General features: G+C 45.3%; 3 protein-coding genes across 6 annotated transcripts; 1 reads left to right on the top strand and 2 right to left on the bottom strand.

The window, feature by feature from the left end:
- Nucleotides 1-1,901: 1,901 nt before the first annotated feature.
- On the bottom strand, nt 1,902-8,579 carry garem (GRB2 associated, regulator of MAPK1). Of its 2 annotated transcripts, none has more exons than XM_076984742.1 (6): nt 8,163-8,579; nt 6,890-7,030; nt 6,112-6,242; nt 4,475-5,635; nt 3,173-3,345; nt 1,902-3,097 (listed from the first exon to the last, which is right to left on the bottom strand). In XM_076984742.1, the coding sequence occupies exons 1-6, from the start codon at nt 8,311-8,313 to the stop codon at nt 2,293-2,295; spliced, it is 2,562 nt and encodes an 853-aa protein (XP_076840857.1). In that variant the 5' UTR covers nt 8,314-8,579; the 3' UTR covers nt 1,902-2,292. The 2 variants fall into 2 exon arrangements, with proteins under 2 accessions (XP_076840857.1, XP_076840858.1); XM_076984743.1 differs by having other exon boundaries at nt 2,653-3,120.
- Nucleotides 8,580-9,238: 659 nt separating this feature from the next.
- ncf2 (neutrophil cytosolic factor 2) lies at nt 9,239-16,616 on the top strand. 2 transcript variants are annotated; one of them, XM_076984746.1, is made up of 14 exons: nt 9,239-9,481; nt 9,697-9,779; nt 10,017-10,125; nt 10,449-10,583; nt 12,943-13,050; nt 13,153-13,212; nt 13,810-13,853; nt 13,955-14,096; nt 14,599-14,652; nt 15,233-15,301; nt 15,490-15,641; nt 15,762-15,873; nt 16,166-16,274; nt 16,369-16,616. In XM_076984746.1, the coding sequence occupies exons 1-14, from the start codon at nt 9,308-9,310 to the stop codon at nt 16,455-16,457; spliced, it is 1,440 nt and encodes a 479-aa protein (XP_076840861.1). In that variant the 5' UTR covers nt 9,239-9,307; the 3' UTR covers nt 16,458-16,616. The 2 variants fall into 2 exon arrangements, with proteins under 2 accessions (XP_076840861.1, XP_076840862.1); XM_076984747.1 differs by having other exon boundaries at nt 9,242-9,481; nt 15,236-15,301.
- On the bottom strand, nt 16,333-23,392 carry dph2 (diphthamide biosynthesis 2). Of its 2 annotated transcripts, none has more exons than XM_076984744.1 (7): nt 23,113-23,392; nt 22,555-22,731; nt 20,137-20,249; nt 19,822-20,042; nt 18,714-19,397; nt 17,677-17,868; nt 16,333-17,244 (listed from the first exon to the last, which is right to left on the bottom strand). In XM_076984744.1, exons 2-7 carry the CDS (start codon nt 22,699-22,701, stop codon nt 17,120-17,122), a joined length of 1,482 nt encoding a protein of 493 aa, XP_076840859.1. In that variant the 5' UTR covers nt 22,702-22,731; nt 23,113-23,392; the 3' UTR covers nt 16,333-17,119. The 2 variants fall into 2 exon arrangements, with proteins under 2 accessions (XP_076840859.1, XP_076840860.1); XM_076984745.1 differs by lacking the exon at nt 23,113-23,392 and adding an exon at nt 22,833-23,097.
- Between the last annotated feature and the right edge of the window lie 1,634 nt (nt 23,393-25,026).

Raw genomic sequence — 25,026 nt, 5'->3', positions numbered from 1 at the left:
ACACGCACACCCTCACCTCCCTCCCAGTGTCCTGACGCACACGCACCCCCTCACCTCCCAGTGTCCTGACGCACACACCCTCACCTCCCAGTGTCCTGACGCACACACACACCCTCACCTCCCAGTGTCCTGACACACACACACCCTCACCTCCCAGTGTCCTGACGCACGCACACCCTCACCTCCCAGTGTCCTGACGCACACACCCTCACCTCCCAGTGTCCTGACACACACACACACACCCTCACCTCCCAGTGTCCTGACACACACCCTCACCTCCCAGTGTCCTGACACACACACACACCCTCACCTCCCAGTGTCCTGACACACACGCACACCCTCACCTCCCAGTGTCCTGACACACACACACACCCTCACCTCCCAGTGTCCTGACACACACACACACCCTCACCTCCCAGTGTCCTGACGCACGCACCCCCTCACCTCAGTGTCCTGACGCGCACGCACACCCTCACCTCCCAGTGTCCTGACGCGCACGCACACCCTCACCTCCCAGTGTCCTGACGCGCACACACCCTCACCTCCCAGTGTCCTGACGCGCACACACCCTCACCTCCCAGTGTCCTGACGCGCACACACCCTCACCTCCCAGTGTCCTGACGCACACACACCCTCACCTCCCAGTGTCCTGACGCGCACACACCCTCACCTCCCAGTGTCCTGACACACACACACCCTCACCTCCCAGTGTCCTGACGCACACACCCTCACCTCCCAGTGTCCTGACGCACGCACCCCCTCACCTCCCAGTGTCCTGACGCACACCCTCACCTCCCAGTGTCCTGACACGCACCCTCACCTCCCAGTGTCCTGACGCACACCCTCACCTCCCTCCCAGTGTCCTGACGCACACACACCCTCACCTCCCAGTGTCCTGACACACACCCTCACCTCCCAGTGTCCTGACACGCACCCTCACCTCCCAGTGTCCTGACGCACACACACCTTCACCTCCCAGTGTCCTGACGCACACGCACACCCTCACCTCCCTCCCAGTGTCCTGACGCACACACACACACCCCCTCACCTCCCAGTGTCCTGACGCACCCCCTCACCTCCCAGTGTCCTGACGCACGCACACCCTCACCTCCCAGTGTCCTGACGCGCACACACACCCTCACCTCCCAGTGTCCTGACACACACGCACCCCCTCACCTCCCAGTGTCCTGACGCACACACACACCCTCACCTCCCAGTGTCCTGACGCGCACACACACCCTCACCTCCCAGTGTCCTGACGCACACACACACCCTCACCTCCCAGTGTCCTGACGCACACACACCTTCACCTCCCAGTGTCCTGACGCACACGCACACCCTCACCTCCCAGTGTCCTGACGCACACGCACACCCTCACCTCCCTCCCAGTGTCCTGACGCACACGCACCCCCTCACCTCCCAGTGTCCTGACGCACACACCCTCACCTCCCAGTGTCCTGACGCACACACACACCCTCACCTCCCAGTGTCCTGACACACACACACCCTCACCTCCCAGTGTCCTGACGCACACACACACCCTCACCTCCCAGTGTCCTGACGCACGCACACCCTCACCTCCCAGTGTCCTGACGCACGCACACCCTCACCTCCCAGTGTCCTGACGCACACCCTCACCTCCCAGTGTCCTGACGCACACGCACACCCTCACCTCCCAGTGTCCTGACGCACACCCTCACCTCCCAGTGTCCTGACGCATGAAGACTCTCAAGGTTATTTGCCTAATGTCTAAAGCACGCGAGTCCAGATGCAAAATGACCAAATTTATCACCGTCAACTTAAAGACTGCAGTGTATTTGATGTAGGGAAGTATGGGCAGGATGTATTAGGTGAATCGTAATTGTGTGTATATGAAATGTAGCTTAAAACACCAAGACTGGTGAAGGAGGCACACTGTTTATTGATCACCAACCGAGGAAACTGAAGCCATGATTGGGTCAAAAAGATCATATTTCTCAAAGGCTTTGGGCTTGAACAAAGTGTTAAGTTTGTTGTGCAAGTACCGTAAGGTTACAGAGAGATTACACAGAGACAAGAGTATACATCAAGACAAAGTTAATACACAAAGCACCCATATATAATATATAATATATACATACACACACACACACTCGCGCGCGCACACACACCAGTAAAATGCATTACAAGGATTCTCACTGTGCATAGCATATAGATACAAAAGTCTAATGCAATACTGAAGGCCAAAGGTGTGTCGGGCGTCTGTGGCAGCACAGTGCACGTTTTGCTATAGACATTTGGGTTTGTTCAAGTTTACATTTTGGGCCTCCAGCCACTGATGAACTGCATGAGTTTCTTCACCTGTAGTTTGCTTAGCTTAAAGTCCTCAGACAGAATCTCCTCCGTTAGCTGCAGGAGCAAATTACCGTCGATTTTCTCTCTGGCGAACAACGCGACCACGTCCTCCGACATGCCTATGAACCGCAGACACTTCCACACCTCCTCGATGGAAAGACCCGCCAGGTCGCCGGGCGGTTGCCACGGCAGCCCTGCCACAACCGGTCCGGAGGGAGCGGTGCCGCCGTGCGACGTCTCGGGCGAGCAGCTTGGTGGGCGGAGCTCCGTGGCCGCGCACGTCCCGTCTTTCTTACAGTCGTTGGATTTCGGGGTTCTTGGTGGCAATATGGGGCAGGACCGGCTTTGCTTAGTGTTACATTCCTTGGTGGGCGTGTCTCTGTACATTTCCAGGCTGTAACTTGTAGATTTAGTACAAACCTGGGCAGGCGGCTCTGCCGTTTTGGAGGCGGAGCCGCTCTCTAGTCCCTCCCCCTTGTCGAAGAGTTCTGAGGCACACGCCTTCGGGGTGGCGGGGGTCCTTTTCCTCGGGTAGCTGGAGTAACTGCGGCACTGAGCGGAAGGGAACTCCTCCCCCTTGTGGGAGTCGCCCCCGCAGAAGTCGTTGGGCCAGGACAGGCGCGTGAGGGCGGCGTCCCTGGGCGGGCCGAGGCAGGGGTGCGGCCCGGTGCCGCCCTCGCCCGGGTCCGCTCGGCTCCAGCCACACGGGTAGCAGGTGTGGTTCGGCTCATCTGCGTCTCGCGGAGACTCGCCCTCTCCTCCTCTGCGGAAACACGAGGGGCGGGGCTAAATCACAACCAGGCGCTCAGGGAGCTGGTGCGGGCGGCGGGGTACTCACATGTTGTGCAGGCCTGAGGAGTAGTACGACAGGGAGGGGCTGGGGGAGCGCGTGTCTGTCTGCCGGGGTTTGGTGGGGGGGTACGGCCCCCCACCACCACAGCTGGGAGCCGACTGCTTGGAGCTCCTCGGAGGAATGGGAGGAGCGTTCAATAACCGACACTCCTCCCGCACCTGCACACAGCAGGAAGACGCATGAAAAACCTTCATATTGTTGATCGTTTTTCTACTCCCACCTCTGAAATGTTTCTATAAAAGGAAATTCATTCTTTCACACAAACAGCTGACAGAGACATCTGAATATGAAATGAATTCTCTTTCTGTTGGGTTTTGTTCTCTCTCCCTCTCTCAATATAATGCTACCTTTATATGAGAATGTCAATGATTCCTGACCACAGTGACCACATTCAGCTTATGGTAAGGCATGGTTACAAGATCCTTAATGACTGGTCTTGAAACATTTCTACAAATGATATGAAATACAGAGATGCTCAGATAAACAAATAATAAATGTCTGGATCTGGGTGTAACTACCTGGGAACACAGAATCTGACAAGATGACACAGGTTAGATGATTCTTTTTTCCTCAATATCCTTCCTTCCGCTAACGTATGTTGGGTGGCATTAAAAGGAGATTTGCTGCAGTTCCCCACAGCGAGGAGTCGACGTCTGGAGTGAGACTCGCTCTACCAGATGACAATGACGGTTTTGCTCCACTATTATTTGGTAAACAAAATCCTGCCCTCGTGTTGCTACACGCTTCTCTCCAGTAATTACCACAAGTTCCTTTGGTTTGTTTGGGTTATTCTTCCCCTCCCTAAACGGTGAACAACAGCGAGATTTATGAATGCTCGTCGTCAGGACCTCACATCTTTACGGTCTGATTTCAGTCTGATACTCAGAATGACTGAAAGATTTACTAAGTCAGATATTTAAGAGATACGTAGACACCACAAATTCAGGTGTAGTGTATATTTCAAGCAATACATAAGCAATAACAAATATTTGCAATTATACTTTACAGTAATCATAATGGCTCTCTTTCTGGAGAAACAGCTCTAACCAGTACAAGTGGACAACTTAATAGATTGGAGCAAATCACGTTTAAACACCCCAGAGAGAAATGGGTCATTGATGGGCATGCACTGAAATATTATACTATTTCTACAAGCTGTGTTTCAGCTGAGTCTCTGATCAAACTCTGACCACCAACCATTTAAACTCCTTTGAAAGGTTCAACCGTCTGGTCAATGTACGAGGTAAAGTGAACAAAATGGAATCTGTTCACAGCCAGCGTACTCACAGCTTCGGACTTTGGAGGCACGGGGGGTGGAGGTAGACTGACATCTGCGCTGAGCAGGACGCTAGCGGGTGCCGTGCCGGGGTACAGCGGGGCGGTGGGGCAGCCGGCCGTGCCGGGCTCGGACGGCTCGCACGCGGGCCCGCGTCTCTTCCCGTGGTCGAGCCACAGCTCCTCGTAAGGCAGGTCCGATTTGCACAGGCCTCCCGGGCTGGACGAGCCGTCCAAAAGCTCCGAAAACAGATAATCGGCGTCTGGCGGTTCGGTGGGCACGTACTCCCCGTACAGGCTCACGCAGCCTTGCAAGTTCACCTCGCTGTTGCCGTGCAGGTTGCTGCCGTAGACGCAGACGGAGAGACGGTGAAACGACTGCGTGAGCTCGTCCCGGGCGGAGCTTAGCGAGCTGGGCAGGTGTGCGTGGGCGGGGCAGCCGTTAGTCCCGCCTCCGCCCCCCTTCTTGGGGCTCTTGCCGTCCTCCGGCCAGTCGGCGCGAACGTCGCGCACGGCCCGCGAGTAGTCGTCGATGTTGAACTGCTCCTGGCAGTAGGTGAACCAGCGGTGGACCACCGTCTCCAGCCAGGCCTCGCCGTGCAGCAGCCCCTCGGGCACCAGCAGCCGGGGCAGGGCGCCCACCCCGGTCCCGCCGGTCCCGCCGGCCTGCAGGGTGAAGTGCACGGGGAGCACCTTGTTGGAGCGCAGCCCGCAGCACACCACCACCGTCTTGGTCTGCACGTTGACCAGCTTGTAGCGGTGGCCCTCGCGGATCACGTGCAGGTCGTGCGGGTTGCGCGGAGGCGTGGCCGGCACCACCACGTTGACGGGCAGCCGCGTCTTCTCCACGATGGCGCGGATGACGTGCTCGCCCTCCTGCATCTGCAGCTCCAGCGGCGAGCACGTGCTGAAGCGGCCGCGGCACTGGAAGGGCAGGCTGACGCTCTCGTTGGTGCGGTGGTTCATGCAAATGAGACACGGCATCTTGCCCCGCCCCAGCCTGCCCATGGAGTTGAGCTTGCCGATGCGCTTGAAGATGGTGTTGAAGCGAGACCTCTCGCGTGACGTCTTGGCGTACAGGATCTCGGCCTGGCCCATGAGGGTCAGCTCGTCCCCCGTGTTCAGCGTGATGTTGTACACCTCCGTGTCCTCGTTGCACTCCCCCGAGGCCATCTGCAGTGGACACGTCAGCACGATCAGCTCATTAAAGGAACTACAAGCTCTACTTCCTCTCCAACGTACCTAAACTTTGTCAATTATTAGCAGTAGCCTTTTCCCCCCTGAGCCAGCTAATAGGATAATGCAGAAATAACCTTTCACTCTAAGACAATGGGACTTTGCATTTTGAAGCAAGCGAAGTCATTGTGAATTCAGCTCGAAGGACAATGGATGCACTGTTTCTGATACTTGGGCCGATCGGCTACGTTATAAGTGAGGGCAGACACTGCAAGTCAAGTCATGGCAGTAACAGAGTACATATAATGAGATTACATATAATACACTTAAAATACAAAACAGCGAACCACAATACATGGTCATTGGAAGACAAAGTACACATACTTCCAAAAGTTAGAACAATTACTTCAAAGATTACATTTAAACACTTAAGGGGGGAGCGTTGCTTAGTGGACGCAGAGAGAATGCCACACCTTTACATTGAAGGTGATTTCCTCCATGACATAGACTCGCTCTGGAAATGCTTTGGCCACCTCCTCCACACTGTTGAAGTACTGCACAGGTTCCCTAATGTCCCTGTCCTGCTCCAGAAGTTTGAACTGGCCTGGTCACAAGGAGAAAGAGCACCACTGGAATTCACATTTCACTACATTATTCACTTGGGTGGGGAAAAAAATCTATTTGGACAAACACACAGATTCACAATGACTTCTGCTCCGATATTTTAGAGAAGAGTAAACAACCTTTTCTTTAGGCTCCTCCCACTTTTCGAGTACTGCTTTAGAGAGTGAAGGAGGAGGAGCTACCCATCACCAGTGTTCTGGTGCATCATTCTGAGCATTATAGTCATATATTTAACATGATAAATGTGAATACGGACGTATGAAACATGAATGTATTTCAGATATGTATTTGTTATATGTAACTGGAGAACAAGAGACAGCCACAATCTGGTTGCGAAGGCAATGCCCACGTTTTTTTCTTTTTTTTGTGTACATATATGCTGTTAACAAATATTAACTTCAAGAACAAGTATATACAAACATTAAGAAGAAATACAGTACGGGGAGTCCTATTGTATTGACCAGCTTCTCATTTTGCCTAATTCGTTCTGTTTTATTTAGCCCTTGCGAATATTATCACATCTCCATATTTCTTTACACCATAAAAGAGTTTATGTATTTGAAGGCCACAGAGAGAAAAAGCGGTAGTGCTACACAATGCAGACCACAACAGAGTGACTGGCCTCACCCTCATAATGAACGGGGATCTCGATTTTCGGTCCGATGACATAATGGCCCTCCTCCAGGCTGTGTGCGGTGATGGTGGTCCACTGCCGGCATGAATGAATCAAGAGGTAGTCATTTTCTCTTAGCCCTTCCACAGACTCCCCTGGAGAGAAAGACAAGCCTGTCACTTATCTACATCAATATGGAAATACGATCGTATCCGCATGGTAGGTTAGCCAGGTAGTAAAGACACACAACATGCAGTGTCTTCATAGACCTCATAATATAGGTGCAAAAAGGTGTAGAATCACTGATCTGCAGCAGAGGAAGATACAGACCTTTCATGTTATTACATTACCAAGGTATTAATTTGCCAGTTGTCCCTTCTCAAATAAATGCTCTGAGAAGTCATTTAAAATGTAACAGTATTTACAGTCATCTACAGGAATCTGGAATCTACAGTCATTCATACAGTGAACTTTTCTTAAACATATCCTATTCTCCTTAGTTGAGTAGTTACAACCAGACTGAATTATTGTCTCCAGGACAGTGGGGTGTCATTGGGCAGGTTGCTGAGAGTCCTTATTAATGCACATTAGCAACTATTAATCAGACTTTATATGTATGCCATCAGGAGACAATAAATCAGTGTTTATTAAGTTTTGTCAGATTTTAAAGAGACGTGCGTTTAAAGCCACCAGAAGAAACGACAGGTGAGGAGTCACAGTGTCCATCTAACACTCGTGTTGTGGGTTTGATGGTTCAACACTGTTGAGATGTTGCTGTACCGGACACAGCTAGTTAGCTCGGGTGGGTTTTACAAATACAGGTCGGCAGCAGCTCGCAGCAGGTCGGAGGGTCGCGGCTGGTCTGGCGTTCACTCACAGTACAACTAACCTGGCGGGTTTGTTCATAACTCATAACAGTTATGTGGTGGTGGCACGTTTTATCTCTTACTAGAAACGAAAAGTTCAAATTTAAGGCTAAATTGACAACGCAACTACCTGATGTCAAACTGCTGCCGTGTCAATGCCAAGCTAGCTGGCTATCTAGTTAACATCGGCTAACCAGCTAGCTCGCGCGCTAATGCTCTCGCGCTAACGCTCGCGCGCTAACGCTAGCTGGCTGGCTAGCCGTGCGGGTTCCCAGTACCGCCGCCGCTCCACATTACTGAAGAGTTGTGAGCAAGTTTTCGCCAGCAGGTTCCAGACCACCCGAACACCCAAGAGCGCCGAAAAGACCGAACCGGACAGACGACTGCAGTTAAACTGGCGTGAACTCGCAGTAAATCTCACCGTTGTCCAACTTCACGATTTGCGGGAGTCTGTAGGCGCTGACCAGGCGCTCCAGGGGCAGAGTAGTGGAGCTCCAGGTTACGTCCTTTAAACTGTTGTACAGCAGAGAGCCCAGGTCCATGTTAGCGCCCCCGCCCGCCGCCGCGTTCATCCGCGGTGAGCAGTGGCTGGTTCATGGAGGAAGCTTCTTCGGAGGCTGTTTTGTTTATTTAAAGGCAGTCGTGGTCTGCAGCGGAGCCATGTCAGCCTCACTGTCTATTTACACTGACAGGAAATGCCATGAATCTCCAACCATAGAGATCTGAGCTGGAAACGTAATGAATCTCCAACCATAGAGATCTGAGCTGGAAACGGTGTGAATCTCCAACCATAGAGATCTGAGCTGGAAACGTAATGAATCTCCAACCATAGAGATCTGAGCTGGAAACGCTGTGAATCTCCAACCATAGAGATCTGAGCTGGAAACGTAATGAATCTACAACCATAGAGATCTGAGCTGGAAACGTAATGAATCTCCAACCATAGAGATCTGAGCTGGAAACGCTGTGAATCTCCAACCATAGAGATCTGAGCTGGAAACGTAATGAATCTACAACCATAGAGATCTGAGCTGGAAACGTAATGAATCTACAACCATAGAGATCTGAGCTGGAAACGCTGTAAATCTCTAACCACAGAGATCTCAGCTGGAAACGCCGTGAATCTCCAACCATAGAGATCTGAGCTGGGAACGCCGTTTCCTCCTCCACGGTTGCTCAGGCAACCATCACCATGTTGACTGATAGAGCCCAGCAAAGTAAACCCAAAGTCTTTAGCCTACAGCCCTGAACATTGCTCAGTAGATATCACCTTATTTTAATTAAAGTAATTAGGTTGGTAGCCGGGATTTACACATAAAAAATTGGTGTGTGGTGTTTGTAAAGAAAAAAACCCCAAACAAACAAACAAACAAAAAAACTGTAGACCCTTGAAAGGTCAAATAAAATTGAATGGAGAAAAGTACTGTATCCAAATGCATAGCTGGCACTGGTTACACCACTTCCACTCATACCACTTCCTCAGAGCAGGGCTAGTCTTGAGTTCAGTTTCAGGTTGTCATCAGCTAGAAGGGAAGCTGTCAGTAAGGCACCAGCAGCTGAGCAAACATGTCCTTTGTGAATTCTTTACGCCAGTGGGCAGAGGCGGTGCAGCTCTCGGAGAAGGGTGACACGGCCTCTGCTCTGCAAACATTCCTGAAGATAGAGGACAAGACATCTAAAATTGCCTTCAACATTGGATGTCTCCTTCTGAGCAATGACGACCTCGATGCTGCTGAAAAGGTGGACATTTCAAATGTTTTCATTTTGACACTAGCTGCCCCTGTAAGTTATTGGGTGATTACTGAACCACTATGATTAGTGAATGAAGTGAATCATTGTATAGTTTAATGTATACCTCAAAACCTTAGTGCAGCTTAAAATGATGTATGTTTAAAAGAAAAAAGGAAGTAAAAGTTTTCAGTTTAAAAAGAGGAAACTGATTTTCTCTTTCAAAGGCGTTTGACAGCAGCATCGGCAAGGATGAACATTTGGCTGTTGCATTTTTTCAAAGGGGAATTACATTCTACAAAAAAGAAAAGTAAGACATCAGATCTTATTGAATAATATACCATGTTGAGCTTCAACAAATGAAAAAGAATAAATACATTATGGCTTTATGGGGAATGTTGTAATGTCCAGGAAATGGATCAGCTACACTGTTGTAAAGCACATTTCCCTTTTATTGGGCTTATATGAAACAAGTATCTTATTTATTATTCATTAATGAGTATCTTATTTACAAGTATCTTATTTACATGTACAAATATGACTGAAGGTTTGAGGAATCCCTAATGGATTTCCAGCAAGCTCTTAAGGAGCTTAGAGGGAACCAGTTGATAGACTACAAACCTCTTGGACTGAGGTATAAACTTTATGCTTGCGAGGTAAGAATTTGGAAAATAATGCTGTTGCTTAATTAATCAACCATATGCCTTGTGTTGTGTCTACGCCTAATAAGATGTTTGCTGAATGTTTTACTGAAAATGAGATACTAACAAAGTCTTAGCATTTAATGAATCTTGTTTTCTAATTCAATTTTCATTGGTTTTCAAAGATTTACATATACAAAAACAAGATCAATCTCTGTAGCGATCACATCGAAGGGTTACGCAAAACAAACAAACAAAAGTAATGTATTCACATGGAGTAACTGATGATGTCATAGTATTGTATAAAACAGTGTTTTAATAGCCATCTGTCTATTCAGGTGCAGCACAACATTGGCCTGGTCCATGCCACTCTGAGCAGGTGGGAGAAAGCCCAAGAAAACCTTCTTATAGCTCTTAACCTCCGTACAGAAACCAAATTTGGGTACATTGACCAGGCCATGGAATCCATTCTGGTTGGTTAATCTAATATAAATCGTTCTGAAACATGACTCACATTTTGCTACAATTGTACTTGTGTTGTTTTTACTTTGGTTTAGGTTTTTTCCCTCTTACTGTGAAATGAAATATAAGAGAGCATTCAACATTTTTTGAGGCATATTTCCTGGGCTTGTGAAACGATTTCTGTTTGGGGAACTTAAAGATGTTGCATCATGGGAAGGTTATGTGGGCTCCAGATGTTACAAAGTGAATTCCACATGATATAACCATATTCATTCTGACTGAAGTAATCAAATACTGTTTTTAAACATTTCTAGCTTTACAGTGAGGAAAATAAGTACAGTTCTTCCACTTAGAAATCATGGAGGGGTCTGAAATTTTCATCTTAGGTGGCATGTCCACTGACATGAAAAAACACCCAGAAATCACAATGTATGATTTTTAAATAATTTGTGTGTTACTGCTGCAAATGAGTATTTGAACACAGGTTTGCACACACTGCAGCAGGGATTTTAGCCCATTCCTCCACACAGATCTTCTCCAGATCAGCCAGGTTTCTTGGCTGTTTGAGCCGGAGTTTGAGCTCCCTACAAAGATTTTCTATAGGGTTTAGGTCCAGAGACTAGGCCACTCCAGAACCTTGATATGTTTCTTACGGAGCCACTCCTTGGTTATCCTGGATGTGTGCTTTGGGTCATTGTCATGTTGAAAGACCCAGCCACGACCCACCTTCAATGCTCTAACTGAGGGAAGGAGGTTGTTCCCCAAAATCTCGCAATACATGGCCCCGTTCATCTCCTTAATATCAAATCAAATTTTATTTATATAGCTTTGTCATAAAGCAGCTTTTCAAGTGTCTGAGTCCAAGCCCCCAGTGAGCAAGCCAAGGGCGACAGTGGCAAGGAAAACCTCCCTAAGAGCATGAGGAAGAAACCTTGAGAGGAACCAAGACTCAGGGGGGGGGACCCATCCTCCTCTGGCCGACGCCAGTCACCATGACAACAATTTAAAGAGCGAGAGAGAAAAAAAGGAAAAGATGAGAGATAAAGTCTATCTACAGTGCAGTCTTCCTGTCCCATTTGCAGAAAAACACCCCCAAACCATGATGCTTCTACCCCCATGATTCACAGTAGGGATGGTGTTTTTGGGACGGTACTCATCATTCTTTGTCCTCCAAACACGGCGAGTGGAATTAAGACCAATAAGTTTTATTTTGGTCTCATCTGACCACAGAACTTTCTCCCATGACTACTCTGGATCATCTAAATCAGGGGTGGCCAACCCGCGGCTCGCGAGCCGCATGCGGCTCTTTGCCTGGTTTCATGCGGCTCCCCAGCCGGTCCGCGGGCTCACCTGCACAAACGGGGCGACACACTGCTACATTTTCGTGGTGCGCGGTTAGTTTACAAGCCTAGCGAGCTGCTAATACTTTTAAAACCGGTGTAGTGGAAAACACGCATTTGACTGTCTTCACAGCTAATAATTTACACCCCCCATGTGCACTCGCCCATGTACGATGTGGCTCTTTGCCGTAACACAGTAAGAAAAGTGGCTCTTGGTCTATGACGGGTTGGCCACCCCTGATCTAAATGGTCATGGGTGAACTTAAGACGGGCCTGGACGTGTGCTGATTTAAGTAGGAGAAACTTCTGTACCATACATGACTTTAAACTATGACATCTTAGTGTATTACCCACAGTAACCCTGGAAACAGTGGTGCCAGCTCTTTTCAGGTCATTGAGCAGCTCCTCCCATGTAGTTCTGGGCTGATTCCTCATCTTTCTTAGGATCATTGCTACATCACAAGGTGAGATCTTACATGGAGCCCCAGTACGAGGGAGATTTACAGTCATGTTTAGCTTCTTCCATTTTCTAATAATTGCTCCAACAGTTGATATTTTTTCTCTAAGCCACTTGGCAATTGTCCCATTGCCCTTTCCAGCCTTGTGGAGGTCTACGATGTTGTCTCTGGTGTCTTTGAACAGCTCTTTGGTCTTAGCCATGTTAGTAGTTGGAGTCTTACTGATTGTGTTGGGTGGACAGGTGTCTTTATGCAGCTAACCAACTCAAACAGGTACTTCTAATTTAGGGCCAGAATTTTTGCTGATTGACAGGTGTTCAAATACTTATTTGCAGCAGTAACACACAAATGGATAATTAAAAAACCATACATTGTGATCTTTAATAAGATTATGTCTCTCACAGTGGACGTGCACCTAAGATGAAGATCTCAGACCCCTCCATGATTTATAAGTGGGAGAACTTGTAAAGTCTCAGGTGTGAGAAATACATGTGTGAGAATAACCATTTCCAAGTGAGTGTTGCTTTCAATATCAGCGATTCATGTGATGTTACTGCCTTTTTCATATGCAGAAACAGAAGCTCTTCTCTTTGGTAGTGATTCCAAAAGGATTGCTGTTCAAACCCAATAAGCAATATGTGGCAGAGCTTGAGACAAAGGACTACCTTGGAAAAGCCAAGGTACCCAAAGAAGGCACCACATTTCACATCTTAATATGCTCAATAACCTGGAAAATGAAACATTTCCCTACAGTGCCAGTATGAGTCTGTCTCTCTCCACAGGTTCTGTCTTCTGTTCTTCCAGCTGATGAGTTCTCCGGTTTTGCTCCTCTGCAGCCGCAGGTGAGTCATTTTCCCAGCCAAGGACTGGGCTGGTCCATTTTACTGGACCCCATCTTCTGACTTTGATGAAACTGAAATAAGAAAACCAAATCCCTGATCGCTTGTGCTGGAAGCTGGACTAGAGAAAAATGTGAACCACCTGTTGCTCCCTGAGGATGGAAAATACTGCTGTAGTGGACCCCAGACCCAGTGACTAAAATGATGGTACCTATTGCACAACTAGATACTGGGTGTTAACTGGTAACACTGGGGAGAAAAATGAGATACGATTCTTCAACCATTTCTCATAATCTCTGATTACATTTGAATGTTTTTTTAATGAGGCACTAGTCTTTACTGGTTTCCGTTTACAGTTATAGAGGTTAGCATGAGCAGGTATACTAACGCCTTAACATGTGCTTAGCAGTTAAGAGTTTTGCTTATACAGTTGAATCAGTGATGGTTGCATAATTTTACCACATTAATGTGGCTATCAACTAGCTGACCAGATCGCTTCATAAAGATGTTTCCAGATGAGGGACCCATGTGATCCTCCATTCACCCCCATCCACTTTCTATGTACTTGGGTTCCCATCAACACGTCTTTTCTATGAGCAGGTTGATGAAGCACCAGCTGTGCCCAAAGAGCCTGAGGTACTGAGGTAAATCCAGTGTGCTCCATGACATTTTGTTCTGTACCTACAGTGTTCCTACCCCAGACATATGGAGTGGTATTTATAGCGTCTGTTCTTGGGCTCTGCAGGGTGCTTAAAGGTGAACCTCACACTGTTCTGTACGAGTCAATGCCAGAGACAGAAGAGGAGTTAGCCGTGTTGCCAGGCAACATCGTTTTTGTTCTTCAAAGAGGGAACGACAACTGGGCATCTGTAATCTTTAATGGAAGGGTGTGTATGTTTGTCCGGTGATGATTTCTGACTTTATAGAAATATGGATTAGCCACTATTCTTTATACTTTTATAGCCAGAAGATATTTCACTGATGTGGCATTGTGAGTAACCATGTGTTCTCGGACTGTTTGACCCAAATGAAGACACTTACAGCACCGTGTGTGATTTACACATCTATATTTTTGTAAAGCTAGATTTTTCATGCTTTATTGGGAGTAAAGGCACGTTTGGGTCTTCTACTGTAGTTTATTGTTAATAAATAATGTCATTAACTGAAACACGTGGCCATCCTGTTAAGTAAGGGACATTTATGACTCATCCATGGGGTGACTTATTTACAGAAATGTGTTCTTTCAGCTACAAAGCATAAAATATTTCTTATATGTTGTGGAAATGTCTACAGTAAACATCTTATCAAAACAAACACCATAACATATTTATATTCAAATTTAGTTTTAAGCACAGCAATTAATTTCCTTTGCTTTTGTATTATTTCCAGAGAGGGCTTGTTCCATATAATTACCTCGAACCACTGGCTTCAAAAATAGTGCAGGTAAGTGTCCTTTTGAAATGCTACTTTCCTTACAGTAAACAAACCAGAATTTGCTTATGCTAAAGAAAAAAAACTTGTACAGAAAATGAAGCAGGATTAATACTGGTAGTGAAGCAGTGTACAGATAATGAAAGGTTCCTTTCTGCATTTCTCAGATGTAACTAATAAAACTTAATACACTAGCTCAGTGGTTTCCAAAGTGGGGGGCGCCCCCTAGGTGGGGTGCGGAGCTATTGCAGGGGGGCACCGAGCTTGGAAGTAAAACATGTGCAGTTATGCACGTGTCAATATGGGGGGGGGTGCAAAAATATTCTCATCTACTAAAGGGGGGCATGGCAGAAAATGTTTGGGAACGACTGCACTAGCTAAAGATGGCATACAAATACTGCCACCAGCAGTTAGTAGCTTATATATCAAGTACGAAAAGGTACTGAGAAAGATACTTCTCAACCTGTATGCACTTTGACATTTCAACCACTCCTGAAATAACATTACTAGAAAAAAAAACCACCTATTAGAAAAAAAACCACCTATGTTTGTACCAGTGTGTTTAAAAATATCAATAACAATCTCTGTTCAGCAGAATACACCATCAAACAGTGATGCAGAGATACCAGCCCCACCTCAAAGAGCAGCTCCCAGCAAACCAGTGCGTAACGCAGGCCTGGGGCGGTGAAGACATACATCATTCACCACTCTCTAAGAAACTCAACCAATGTTAAACAACCTACATAGACAAAACATTCGCCAAAGCCAGCACCAAACATTTATGTTTACTTACTCACTGAGATGTAATTGGTCTTTGAATTGTGATTAATTCTGACGTTTTCCTCTTAGACAAAGGATCCTAAGGTTTTCTCCGGGTGCATTGTGAAAGTGCACTTCATGTTTACCATAGCGATCTACGTCACACCAGGCCAACCATTAAAAGCCATCCTCGAGACCATCAGTACCAAACTCAAGCTGCCTGCCTCTGTACTTACGCTAAGGTACAACCATTACACAACAGCCAGTACTGGGCATGCACATTCATCCCACAGCCAGACTTGCAGTGTGCAATTACAAAGTTGGACCGCACCGTTGCTTTTGTTCACTCGTGTCTATGGTAGCTACGCCAAGCCTGGATCCAGTGAGAACGTCCCCGTTGAAGAATCAGAGATGGAGGTTTTGTGGAGCTGCGTGAAAGATAACCGTCTGACTCTGTGGTGCTCCACCACACAGGTATCACTTCACATGATCTTACAGCCTTAACCGACTTACAGCTTTGACTCTCTCTGTATTTTTTCACTTCTGATTCACTTGCTTATATTTATATATCTGCGTCATTCAAGCCATTTTCAGTTTTCTTATTCTTAACTCCATCCTGAAATAAATAAACCAGTACTATTACCAGTACATTGTACAGATAAATACAAATAAATAAACCAGTACTATTACCAGTACACATTGTATAGATAAATACAAATTTTGAAGAATTTTGTGACAAATCTCTCATTGCTCCTCTTTGTTCCAGGATAACGCTGTAGCTCAGGAGAAAACGGTGGCTCTGTTCTCTTATGAGCCATCCACACCAGAAGATCTGGAGTTCAGGGAAGGTGACGTCATCACAGTCCTCTCTAGAAGTAAGAACCTTCACAACTGCTTTGAGCTACGCATCACTGCATTCTCACAGCCATGTGATTAAAATTTCATCATGGTCTTTATTTTACACTCCAGTCAATGACGAATGGCTCGAAGGGGAGTGCAACGGGAAGATTGGAATATTTCCATCGTCTTTTGTTGCAGACCATAACAAGAATCAATAAGTTGAGTCATGGCTGAATTAAACACTATTAAACCACAAAAATCTTGTATTTAAGCATCAGTTCTTGAGACATTTACATAGTCATGTGTATGTAATTCGCTTAATTGCTGGATTTCACTCAAATATGATGTATGTTGGAAATAAAATCACATTCATCACCTGTATGTTCTCCTGAATAAAATACCAGACATTCACCACTGCAGATAATGCTGATTTAGTTTTTTGGTATGAAATGACTAAAATTACAAACATATTAAGGTTTGCAAGTGGGATCACAGAGAGCTGGTCACAGGAGATAGACTTATTTCATTTAAATAACTGTTTTTATTACAAATCAGAAATGTCCAGTAGCTGTTTTGGGTAAGACATCACTTGGGCAATCTTACATTTTGGGCGTATAAGATGCAGCTCAGGATACAGCTACTTACTAGCAGCACCTCATGTTTCAGTCCATCATTTCCCTAATGATATTTTAGATGGTTTTAGGTTAATTTAATCAATAGCTAAACATATGCAGACCAATCCTTGGTCACGCCACCCAAAGGAGGGTTTATTAAAGATATCTTGTCCACGTGCACTGTGACGCAGTTGCGCTGACGTGCATTAATGTTCGTGTAACCTTCTAAACAGCCAGTACTGGTTGTTGGTGCGATCAGCTGGGCTCTACTGCGCTCCCTCCTCTTCGTAAGCTATGGCGATACCTCGTCTGCCCTCCACTGCCTTCACCACGGGTGAATCCCCCAGCTTGGGCTCCAAGCCCTGCCAGCTGCGACCAGCCAGGAACGACGCTGCCAGCACGAAAGCAAAAAGACCAGCATTAAACACATCCATTCGACCGTGGTCTATAGACGCAACCGTCTGTGGCTGGATCAAACCATTCCGTGTAGACAACAGGGGAAGCACTACCAAAGATGTTGGGCAAGAACATTAGATTACCACTATTAAATATCTTAGGACTGTCTGAATTAACTATAATAAACTATACTATAATCACTGGTGAACAGTGCCAGGGTGCCTGATTCAACAGTGAAGCATGTTTGGTTGGTGTGTTACCAACCAGGGAAACTATCAAACTGTTGTGAACCTTCAGCCCTCTGCAGTCAGTGAAATGCACCACTCATTTAAGACATTTAAGTCTTCAGAATTTCCATACAGTCTTTTATCATTAAGCTTAAGCCATGAAGTGTGAAAGCATCTGAACCGATCTCAGAAGTCTTTACCTGCGGTACTTGTGTTAGCTATGGTCAACGTCTGATTCCTGACGACCAGTGAGGAAGACGAGGACGTGTTTGGCAGGTCGGAGGAATTTAAACAGGAAGAGCGCAAGGCTCCGGTGATCAGAGACACGTCCGTCACGTCCTCGTCATTAGCAGACTTGTCTGGATTTGGAAAGTCCACATGACTGCTCCCCCCTGTTCGAAATAATGAGGTCAGGACAGTTTCTGACCCTCCAAACTCACTGGCCTCTTTATTAGAGGTCTACTTTATTAGTTACCTGAGGTTAATTATTACAGGTTACTTATTAGTCTGTAAATCTGTTGCCACACACAATCCTTTAAAACATTCACCAATTATCAATTTCTTACTATAGGGTGACTATTAGGAGGACAATATTTCAGTTGTAGACCATCCTTAACACAGCCCCAGCATTGATGTAATGGGTGTTGAGTGGGCTGTGTGAGTATGTTTATCAGTTGTAGACCATCCTTAACACAGCCCCAGCACTGATGTAATGGGTGTTGAGTGGGCTGTGTGAGTACGTTTATCAGTTGTAGACCATCCTTAACACAGCCCCAGCATTGATGTAATGGGTGTTGAGTGGGCTGTGTGAGTATGTTTATCAGTTGTAGACCATCCTTAACACAGCCCCAGCACTGATGTAATGGGTGTTGAGTGGGTTGTGTGAGTATGTTTATCAGTTGTAGACCATCCTTAACACAGCCCCAGCACTGATGTAATGGGTGTTGAGTGGGCTGTGTGAGTGGGTTGTGTGAGTACATTTATCAGGCACAGCAGAGTGACACTGCTGGGTTGAAAGGGGTCCATTTCATTGCTGTAATTCTTGTATTTGTATTATTCCAATAAAAATATAATTAAAAAAAAAGAAAGGGATCCATCAACACCACACAAAAGAAGAAAGAAAAGGAAATCCATGCCAGCAATGAACTTGACACGGCTAAATGAGTAGCGTGTGGCGAACATCTTATGGTCATAACAGAAGGGTCCAAAGATCTACGATCTACAGGGAAGCACATACCAGGGAGAAGGTCTCGGAAGTCTGTGATGTATTCACCATTCCACTCTCGATGCTTGTTACAGGCCACCTCCATCTCGAAGGGCGTCACCACTGGCCTGTAGAACTCACTGGAGTCTAGCAGCGAGTTTTCTGGGCAAGCGACCAACACGTATACATCAATCTCCAAGAAGTTGGCCAGTTTGGGCACGTTGATCTTGCCCATGGCGAAAACATAGCTTTTCTTGCCGGCCTTGCGAATGCAATCTTTCAACTGCTCAATGATGGTCAGGTAGCTGGCCACACCCAGTGTGCCCACCAGGATGCCCACCACGCTGGCATCTTTCGCCCGCTCTATGGCGTAGTAGCGCTTCATCAGAGCTTTGTTTATGTTTATCGACTCGGCTCGGACCAATGACGTGCCAGGGTCGTAAGAACAGAAGGCACAGCGGTTCCACGTCATCATGAAGTTGGTGAGCGTAAGCCCCTCATGGCCAATGTAGAACATACTGTAGTCCTCTACGGTCTTCCCTTCTTTCATACAAAAGTATCTGCCGAATTTACAAACAACCATATCAGCCATGCAGTCTGTGTTATTGCTGTCAGTGAGAGGTCCGTAGACCTGCCCTTGACCACGAGAGTGATCTGCTTTCAGATCAGAGAACACGACGTTGGGATAATCGTCATTTAAGATACTTCTGAGGTCATCTGAGGAAAGAGAACCTATGTTAGAAAAGCTTTTACAATTGCTGATACATATATTGCAGTCAAGTAAAACATCACAGCAAACACAAATGTTGAAAAAGGGTGCACAAAGTTATCCAATGTATTATGTAACATTACAAGAGTTACACATTTTATGTGAAAATCTTCTGTGATAAGTCAAAGTCAAATTTATTTATATAGCGCTTTTTACAACACAATTCAGACATATTTCCTCCATCAGAATGTTCTGTGATCACTTATTAGTGACATTTCCTCCAACAGAATGCTCTATGTGATCAGTCATTAAGACCAATGACCAGTAGGAACCAATGTTAACTGTCATCTGTGTTAACATCCAAGGTAAAGTAAATTACTGCAAACTGAAATGTCAGAGCTGCGATGCAGTGAAACCACACAACTGGCCTACCTATGGCGTGCGAGTAGGTAACGTCATACAGTACGACCACGTGGCTCCCGCCATTGGGAAAGAGCTCTTTGAATATTGCGGCACACCGCTGGACATCGATAGGTCTCCTGCCGAACACGTACATGACGGGCAGTCTTGTGGGCGGGCTGAGACACGATCGGCCGTAGTGCACAACGCACTCAGCTGCAACGTGCTCTGCAGCAACCTCGTCTACACAGCAGCTGAGAGGAAGAGGAAGAGGAAGGTCAGTGACGGTGATGGCGGTGAACTCCAGCCATGTAATGGCAAGAGCTGAACAACGCAAGCACCTCTTACCTGCCATACGAGGTGTCACCTAGGACATAAGTCTTTACTTTGGCTTCCCGCTCGACAGCGGCTGAGACCGTAATGGAATCTACCAGAAGTTCATCAGGAAACTGCAAGGCAGCCTGTGTAGAAGAGTACAAGACAAAAATGCTTTAGATATAATGAGGATAGTAATGATGTTTTTGTGCTTTACTTATTAATCATACAATAAATGTCTTTCATTTTGAATGTCTTTTTGAATGCAGGGCAAGATGACCAGATAGGATTCAGAATGTACATCTTTATGTATTGGGTGAATCACACCCACTGCCTCCTTTCGTTTTACACAGCAGCAGTAAGCAGGTGGATGGGCCTTAGCAAAGGGTCAATTATGAACAGATTACTTAACCAACCATGGAATTATTGACAACTATTAAACTATCAAACCCAGATCATCCATCATAGGCTAAGAAGTACATCACTCTATATTGACATTCATTGGTATTTAGCAAGTATACAGTTGTGATCAAATTTATTCAACCCCCAATGCTGCGAAGGGTTTTATGGAATTCAGTGCACATTTGTAATTGTGTTCATAATGAAATCTTACAAGGACTTGTTAAAGAACTAAATGCAACTAAGATAGCATCAATTTTTTTTGTCATAAAGTATTAAATGGCCTTTTTGTGATTTCTTCATTGACACAATTATTCAACCCCTTTACGACTACCACTCCTAAGAACAGAGGTTCATTCCAGTGTTTTCCATCAGGTATTGAAAACATCTGTGGATGTCAACGAGCAGCAATCAAGCATGATAAGCACCAATTAGGCAGATTTAAAAGGACTGTGATACTCAGCTCCTTCTAGACATCTACTGGTGTGATTCCAAGCATGGTGAAGGCAAGAGAATGGTCCCAGAAGACAAGAGAAGAGGTTATTGCTCTTCACAAGAATGGCAATGGATATAAAAAGATTGCGAAGTTGTTAAATATTCCAAGAGACACTATCGGAAGTATCATTCGCAAGTTCAAGTTAAAGGGCACAGTGGAAACGTTACCTGGTCGTGGCAGAAAGAAGATCCTGACCGCGACTGCTGTGCGCTACCTGAAGCGTAATGTGGAGAAAAATCCCCGCGTGACTGCTAAGGAACTGAAAAAAGACCTGTCAGATGTGGCCACTGAAGTTTCAGCTCAGACAATAAGGCGCGCACTGCATAACGAAGACCTCCATGCCAGAACGCCCAGACGCACCCCCTTGCTGACTCCAAAGAACAAGAAAAGTCGACTGCAGTATGCCAAAAGTCATGTGGACAAAGGTTTTGGGACAGTGTACTGTGGTCAGATGAAACTAAATTAGAACTGTTTGGGACAATGGACCAGCGCTATGTTTGGAGAAGGAAGAACCAGGCTTATGAACAAAAGAACACCTTGCCTACTGTGAAGCATGGCGGGGGGTCAATTATGCTTTGGGGCTGTTTTGCTTCTAATGGTACAGGAAAGCTTCAACGTGTGCAGGGTACCATGAATTCCCTTCAGTACCAGGAGATCTTGGAGGAAAATGTGATGGAGTCAGTCACAAACCTGCGGCTTGGGAGACGTTGGACCTTCCAACAGGACAATGATCCGAAGCACACATGCAAGTCCACTAGAGCATGGTTGAACATGAAAGGCTGGAACATTCTAGAGTGGCCATCGCAATCACCAGACTTAAATCCAATTGAGAACCTCTGGTGGGACCTAAAGAAGGCAGTTGCAGTGCGCAAGCCTAAGAATGTGACTGAACTGGAGGCTTTTGCCCATGAAGAATGGGCTAAGATACCCATAGGTCGCTGCAAGACACTTGTGTCAAGCTATGCTTCACGCTTGAAAGCTGTCATAACTGGAAAAGGATGTTGTACTAAGTACTAAAAAATAATGTCACTAGGGGGTTGAATAAAACTGATAATGATGTGAGCACAGTAAAGACATTTGTGGTTATTCCATCATAAATATTATGTTATGTTTGTCTAATTTATAAGTGCCTCTTTGATATAATTGTAAATAAGATGACTGAAATGATCAAAATCATTGTCAAACTGGCCAAAACACTTTATTTCAGTGGGGGTTGAATAAATTTGATCACAACTGTATATTAAATGACAAAAATCAGTTACTAGATCATGCATGCACAACACAAAAGTCTAGAATGTTCTGATGTAACTGAAAATAATTTGATATTATGTACATAATAATTTGATATGTACTTATTGAACTTATTTGAATAGTAAGGGCGGAGGACCGACTAATGCATCTTTACCCTCATGAAAAGGGAATCTTACCTTCTTAAAACCATTACTCTTAATGAAATGACAGGTTTCTTACCTTCTTAAAACCATTACTCTTAATGAAATGACAGGTTTCTTACCTTCTTAAAACCATTACTCTTAATGAAATGACAGGTTTCTTACCTTCTTAAAACCATTACTCTTAATGAAATGACAGGTTTGGCTGATCTGGTACATCTGCTCCAGGTCTCCATCGTGACATACTGGTTGACTCACTCCCACCGTCCTGTGCAGCACAGACTCACTGCTACTGCTGAACGCTTCGTTCATCTTCTCTGAATGTGTACGATCATTCAGGATCTACAGTAAATGAATTTGAGTGTGGCGTTTAGACTCGTTAATGTTAAAAACCACAACAGTTGTCTGAAGAGACGTGTTTTTCGTTTTCAATAACATCTTACATGTTAACACCATACAGATGCACCTCTTTCACCAGGTGGTGTATTGATAGGCCACTCTAGCGTAGGTAGAAGGTTTTACAGGCCTCGCTCCTTAAATGTGGACCTTCAGAACCTGAAGAGAACCTGCAGGAACCGCTCCATTCTGTAGGAGCTCACCGAGCTACCTACACATCTTTAAACTAGCCACACTAACGCTTGCTAGTAGATATTCTGGCAGCAACGGATGTTAGCGACCCAAACGAATAAAATTATTTCTAATTGCAATGTGACTTTTACATACATAAATACACGTAGTTGAGGGACCAGTTTCCACGTGATGGTCTTCCTCGATGTCCCTTCTTCGCCGCTCCTACACTAAACCACTGGAGTGTTACACTGCCCTCTAGAGCTCACATACTTTACCTGCACTTCAGGGCCCGTATTTATCAAACTTCTTAGAATTACTCCTAAGAGTGCTGCTAAGAATTTACTTATGTCTAAAATAATTCTTAGTTAAAAGCCGAGACTAAAAGTTAGTTATCAAGCCTCTCAGTCTCACTTTAAGCGAAGTGTAGGAGTAATTCTTAAGTGTCACAGTTAGTCTCAGAGCTGATTTACGACACCTGGCTGTGCCGCAAAGCTGATCCTGGATGACGTCGTTTCAAAACCCCCTGCAAGAACCAATCACTGGATCGGATTTCATGTTCAATAACATTTCCTGTGAAATGTCAAGATAAAATTCAGAAATGTTGAAATACCTTCACATTTAACTTAATAATGTTGCAATCATAATTTTTGTGAAATTACACAGCGTATTTACATAGTTAATAAATAATCCATTAAAAAAATATTTCATATCTACCTTTAAGTATGTGACATGCACTGGTATGTATAATTTTCCCTTCTTTCTTTTGTTATTCATATATTTTCTCAGATTTATTTTGGTTACTGCATACATTCTAACCGAATCACATTCAGGCGGAGGACCACCGGGCAAGCCTCTTAGCGCAGTTTGTGAGGTGGTGCAGCGTATCATGGGGGGAGACACTGTGGTGATCTGTGGAGTGGAGGGGGTTCAGTATCCTGCATTAATGAAATTCTAAAACATATCTCAAATACAAGGTTTTTATCATTTATTTAGAGTTGCACACAAACACTGATATGCTAATTGTCACTTCAAAATTATTGCATCAGTCAGTAATAAAGAAGCTGCTGGTGCTCCCGACCCTGTTGGCTTGAGCGCAGATTCTCCATCTGCCCCTCCCTCTCTGACAGCGCTTCCAAACGCCTCCAGTCATGAATGGCTGGAGGAAAAGTGAGCGTCTGAAGGCAGAGGACTCACTCACAAGTGACATACAAGAACTGACAAGGCAGACGTCAAAGCTTAAAATTACAAGTATTAAAATCACAGCATGAATATTACAATCTTGCACGAAAAAAAATGAAAGGAAGAACAAAAAAAATTTAATCCCATGCTTATCTTAATGCCTAATTATTGTGCATTGTGCATATGTATGTGCATATTTATATATCTATAAAATTGAAATGTGTGAAGGTTCGCACGCGTCTCTGTCTTCTCAGTGCCATCTCAGCCCCCTAGTGGCAACTCTTAACAACTTATGAGTCCTCTGGAGCAGTCTTAACTTTTCGGGAGAGTAAGAGTGATTCTTATACTTGAGAGTTTTGATAACTGGCACTTACACTTAACTCTGTGAGTAGGAGCAAATCTAAGAATTTTCCAGCAATTAAGTCCAAAATTCCACTCTAAGAAGTTTGAGGGCCCGTATTTATCAAACTTCTTAGAATTACTCCTAAGAATGCTGCTAAGAATTGACTTATGTCTAAAATAATTATTAGTTAAAAGCCGAGACTAAAAGTTAGTTATCAAGCCTCTCAGTCTCACTTTAAGCGAAGTGTAGGAGCAATTCATAAGTGTCAGTCTCAGAGCTGATTTACGACACCTGGCTGTACCGCAAAGCTGATCCTGGATGACGTCGTTTCAAAACTCCCTGCAAGAACCAATCACTGGATCGGATTTCATGTTCAAGAATATTTCCTGAGAAATGTCAAGATAAAATTCAGAAAATGTTGAAATACCTTCACATTTAACTTAATAATGTTGCAGTCATGATTTTTGTAAAATAACACAGCGTATTTACGTAGTTAATAAATAATCTTTATAAAAAATTTGTTTCCTTCTTTCTTTTGTTATACA

This window comes from Brachyhypopomus gauderio, unplaced genomic scaffold (assembly GCF_052324685.1).
Source record: "Brachyhypopomus gauderio isolate BG-103 unplaced genomic scaffold, BGAUD_0.2 sc34, whole genome shotgun sequence".
NCBI classification, from domain to species: Eukaryota; Metazoa; Chordata; class Actinopteri; order Gymnotiformes; family Hypopomidae; genus Brachyhypopomus; species Brachyhypopomus gauderio.
The sequence above is the reverse complement of the archived record's forward strand: the minus strand, read 5'-3'. Positions and strand labels throughout refer to the sequence as shown.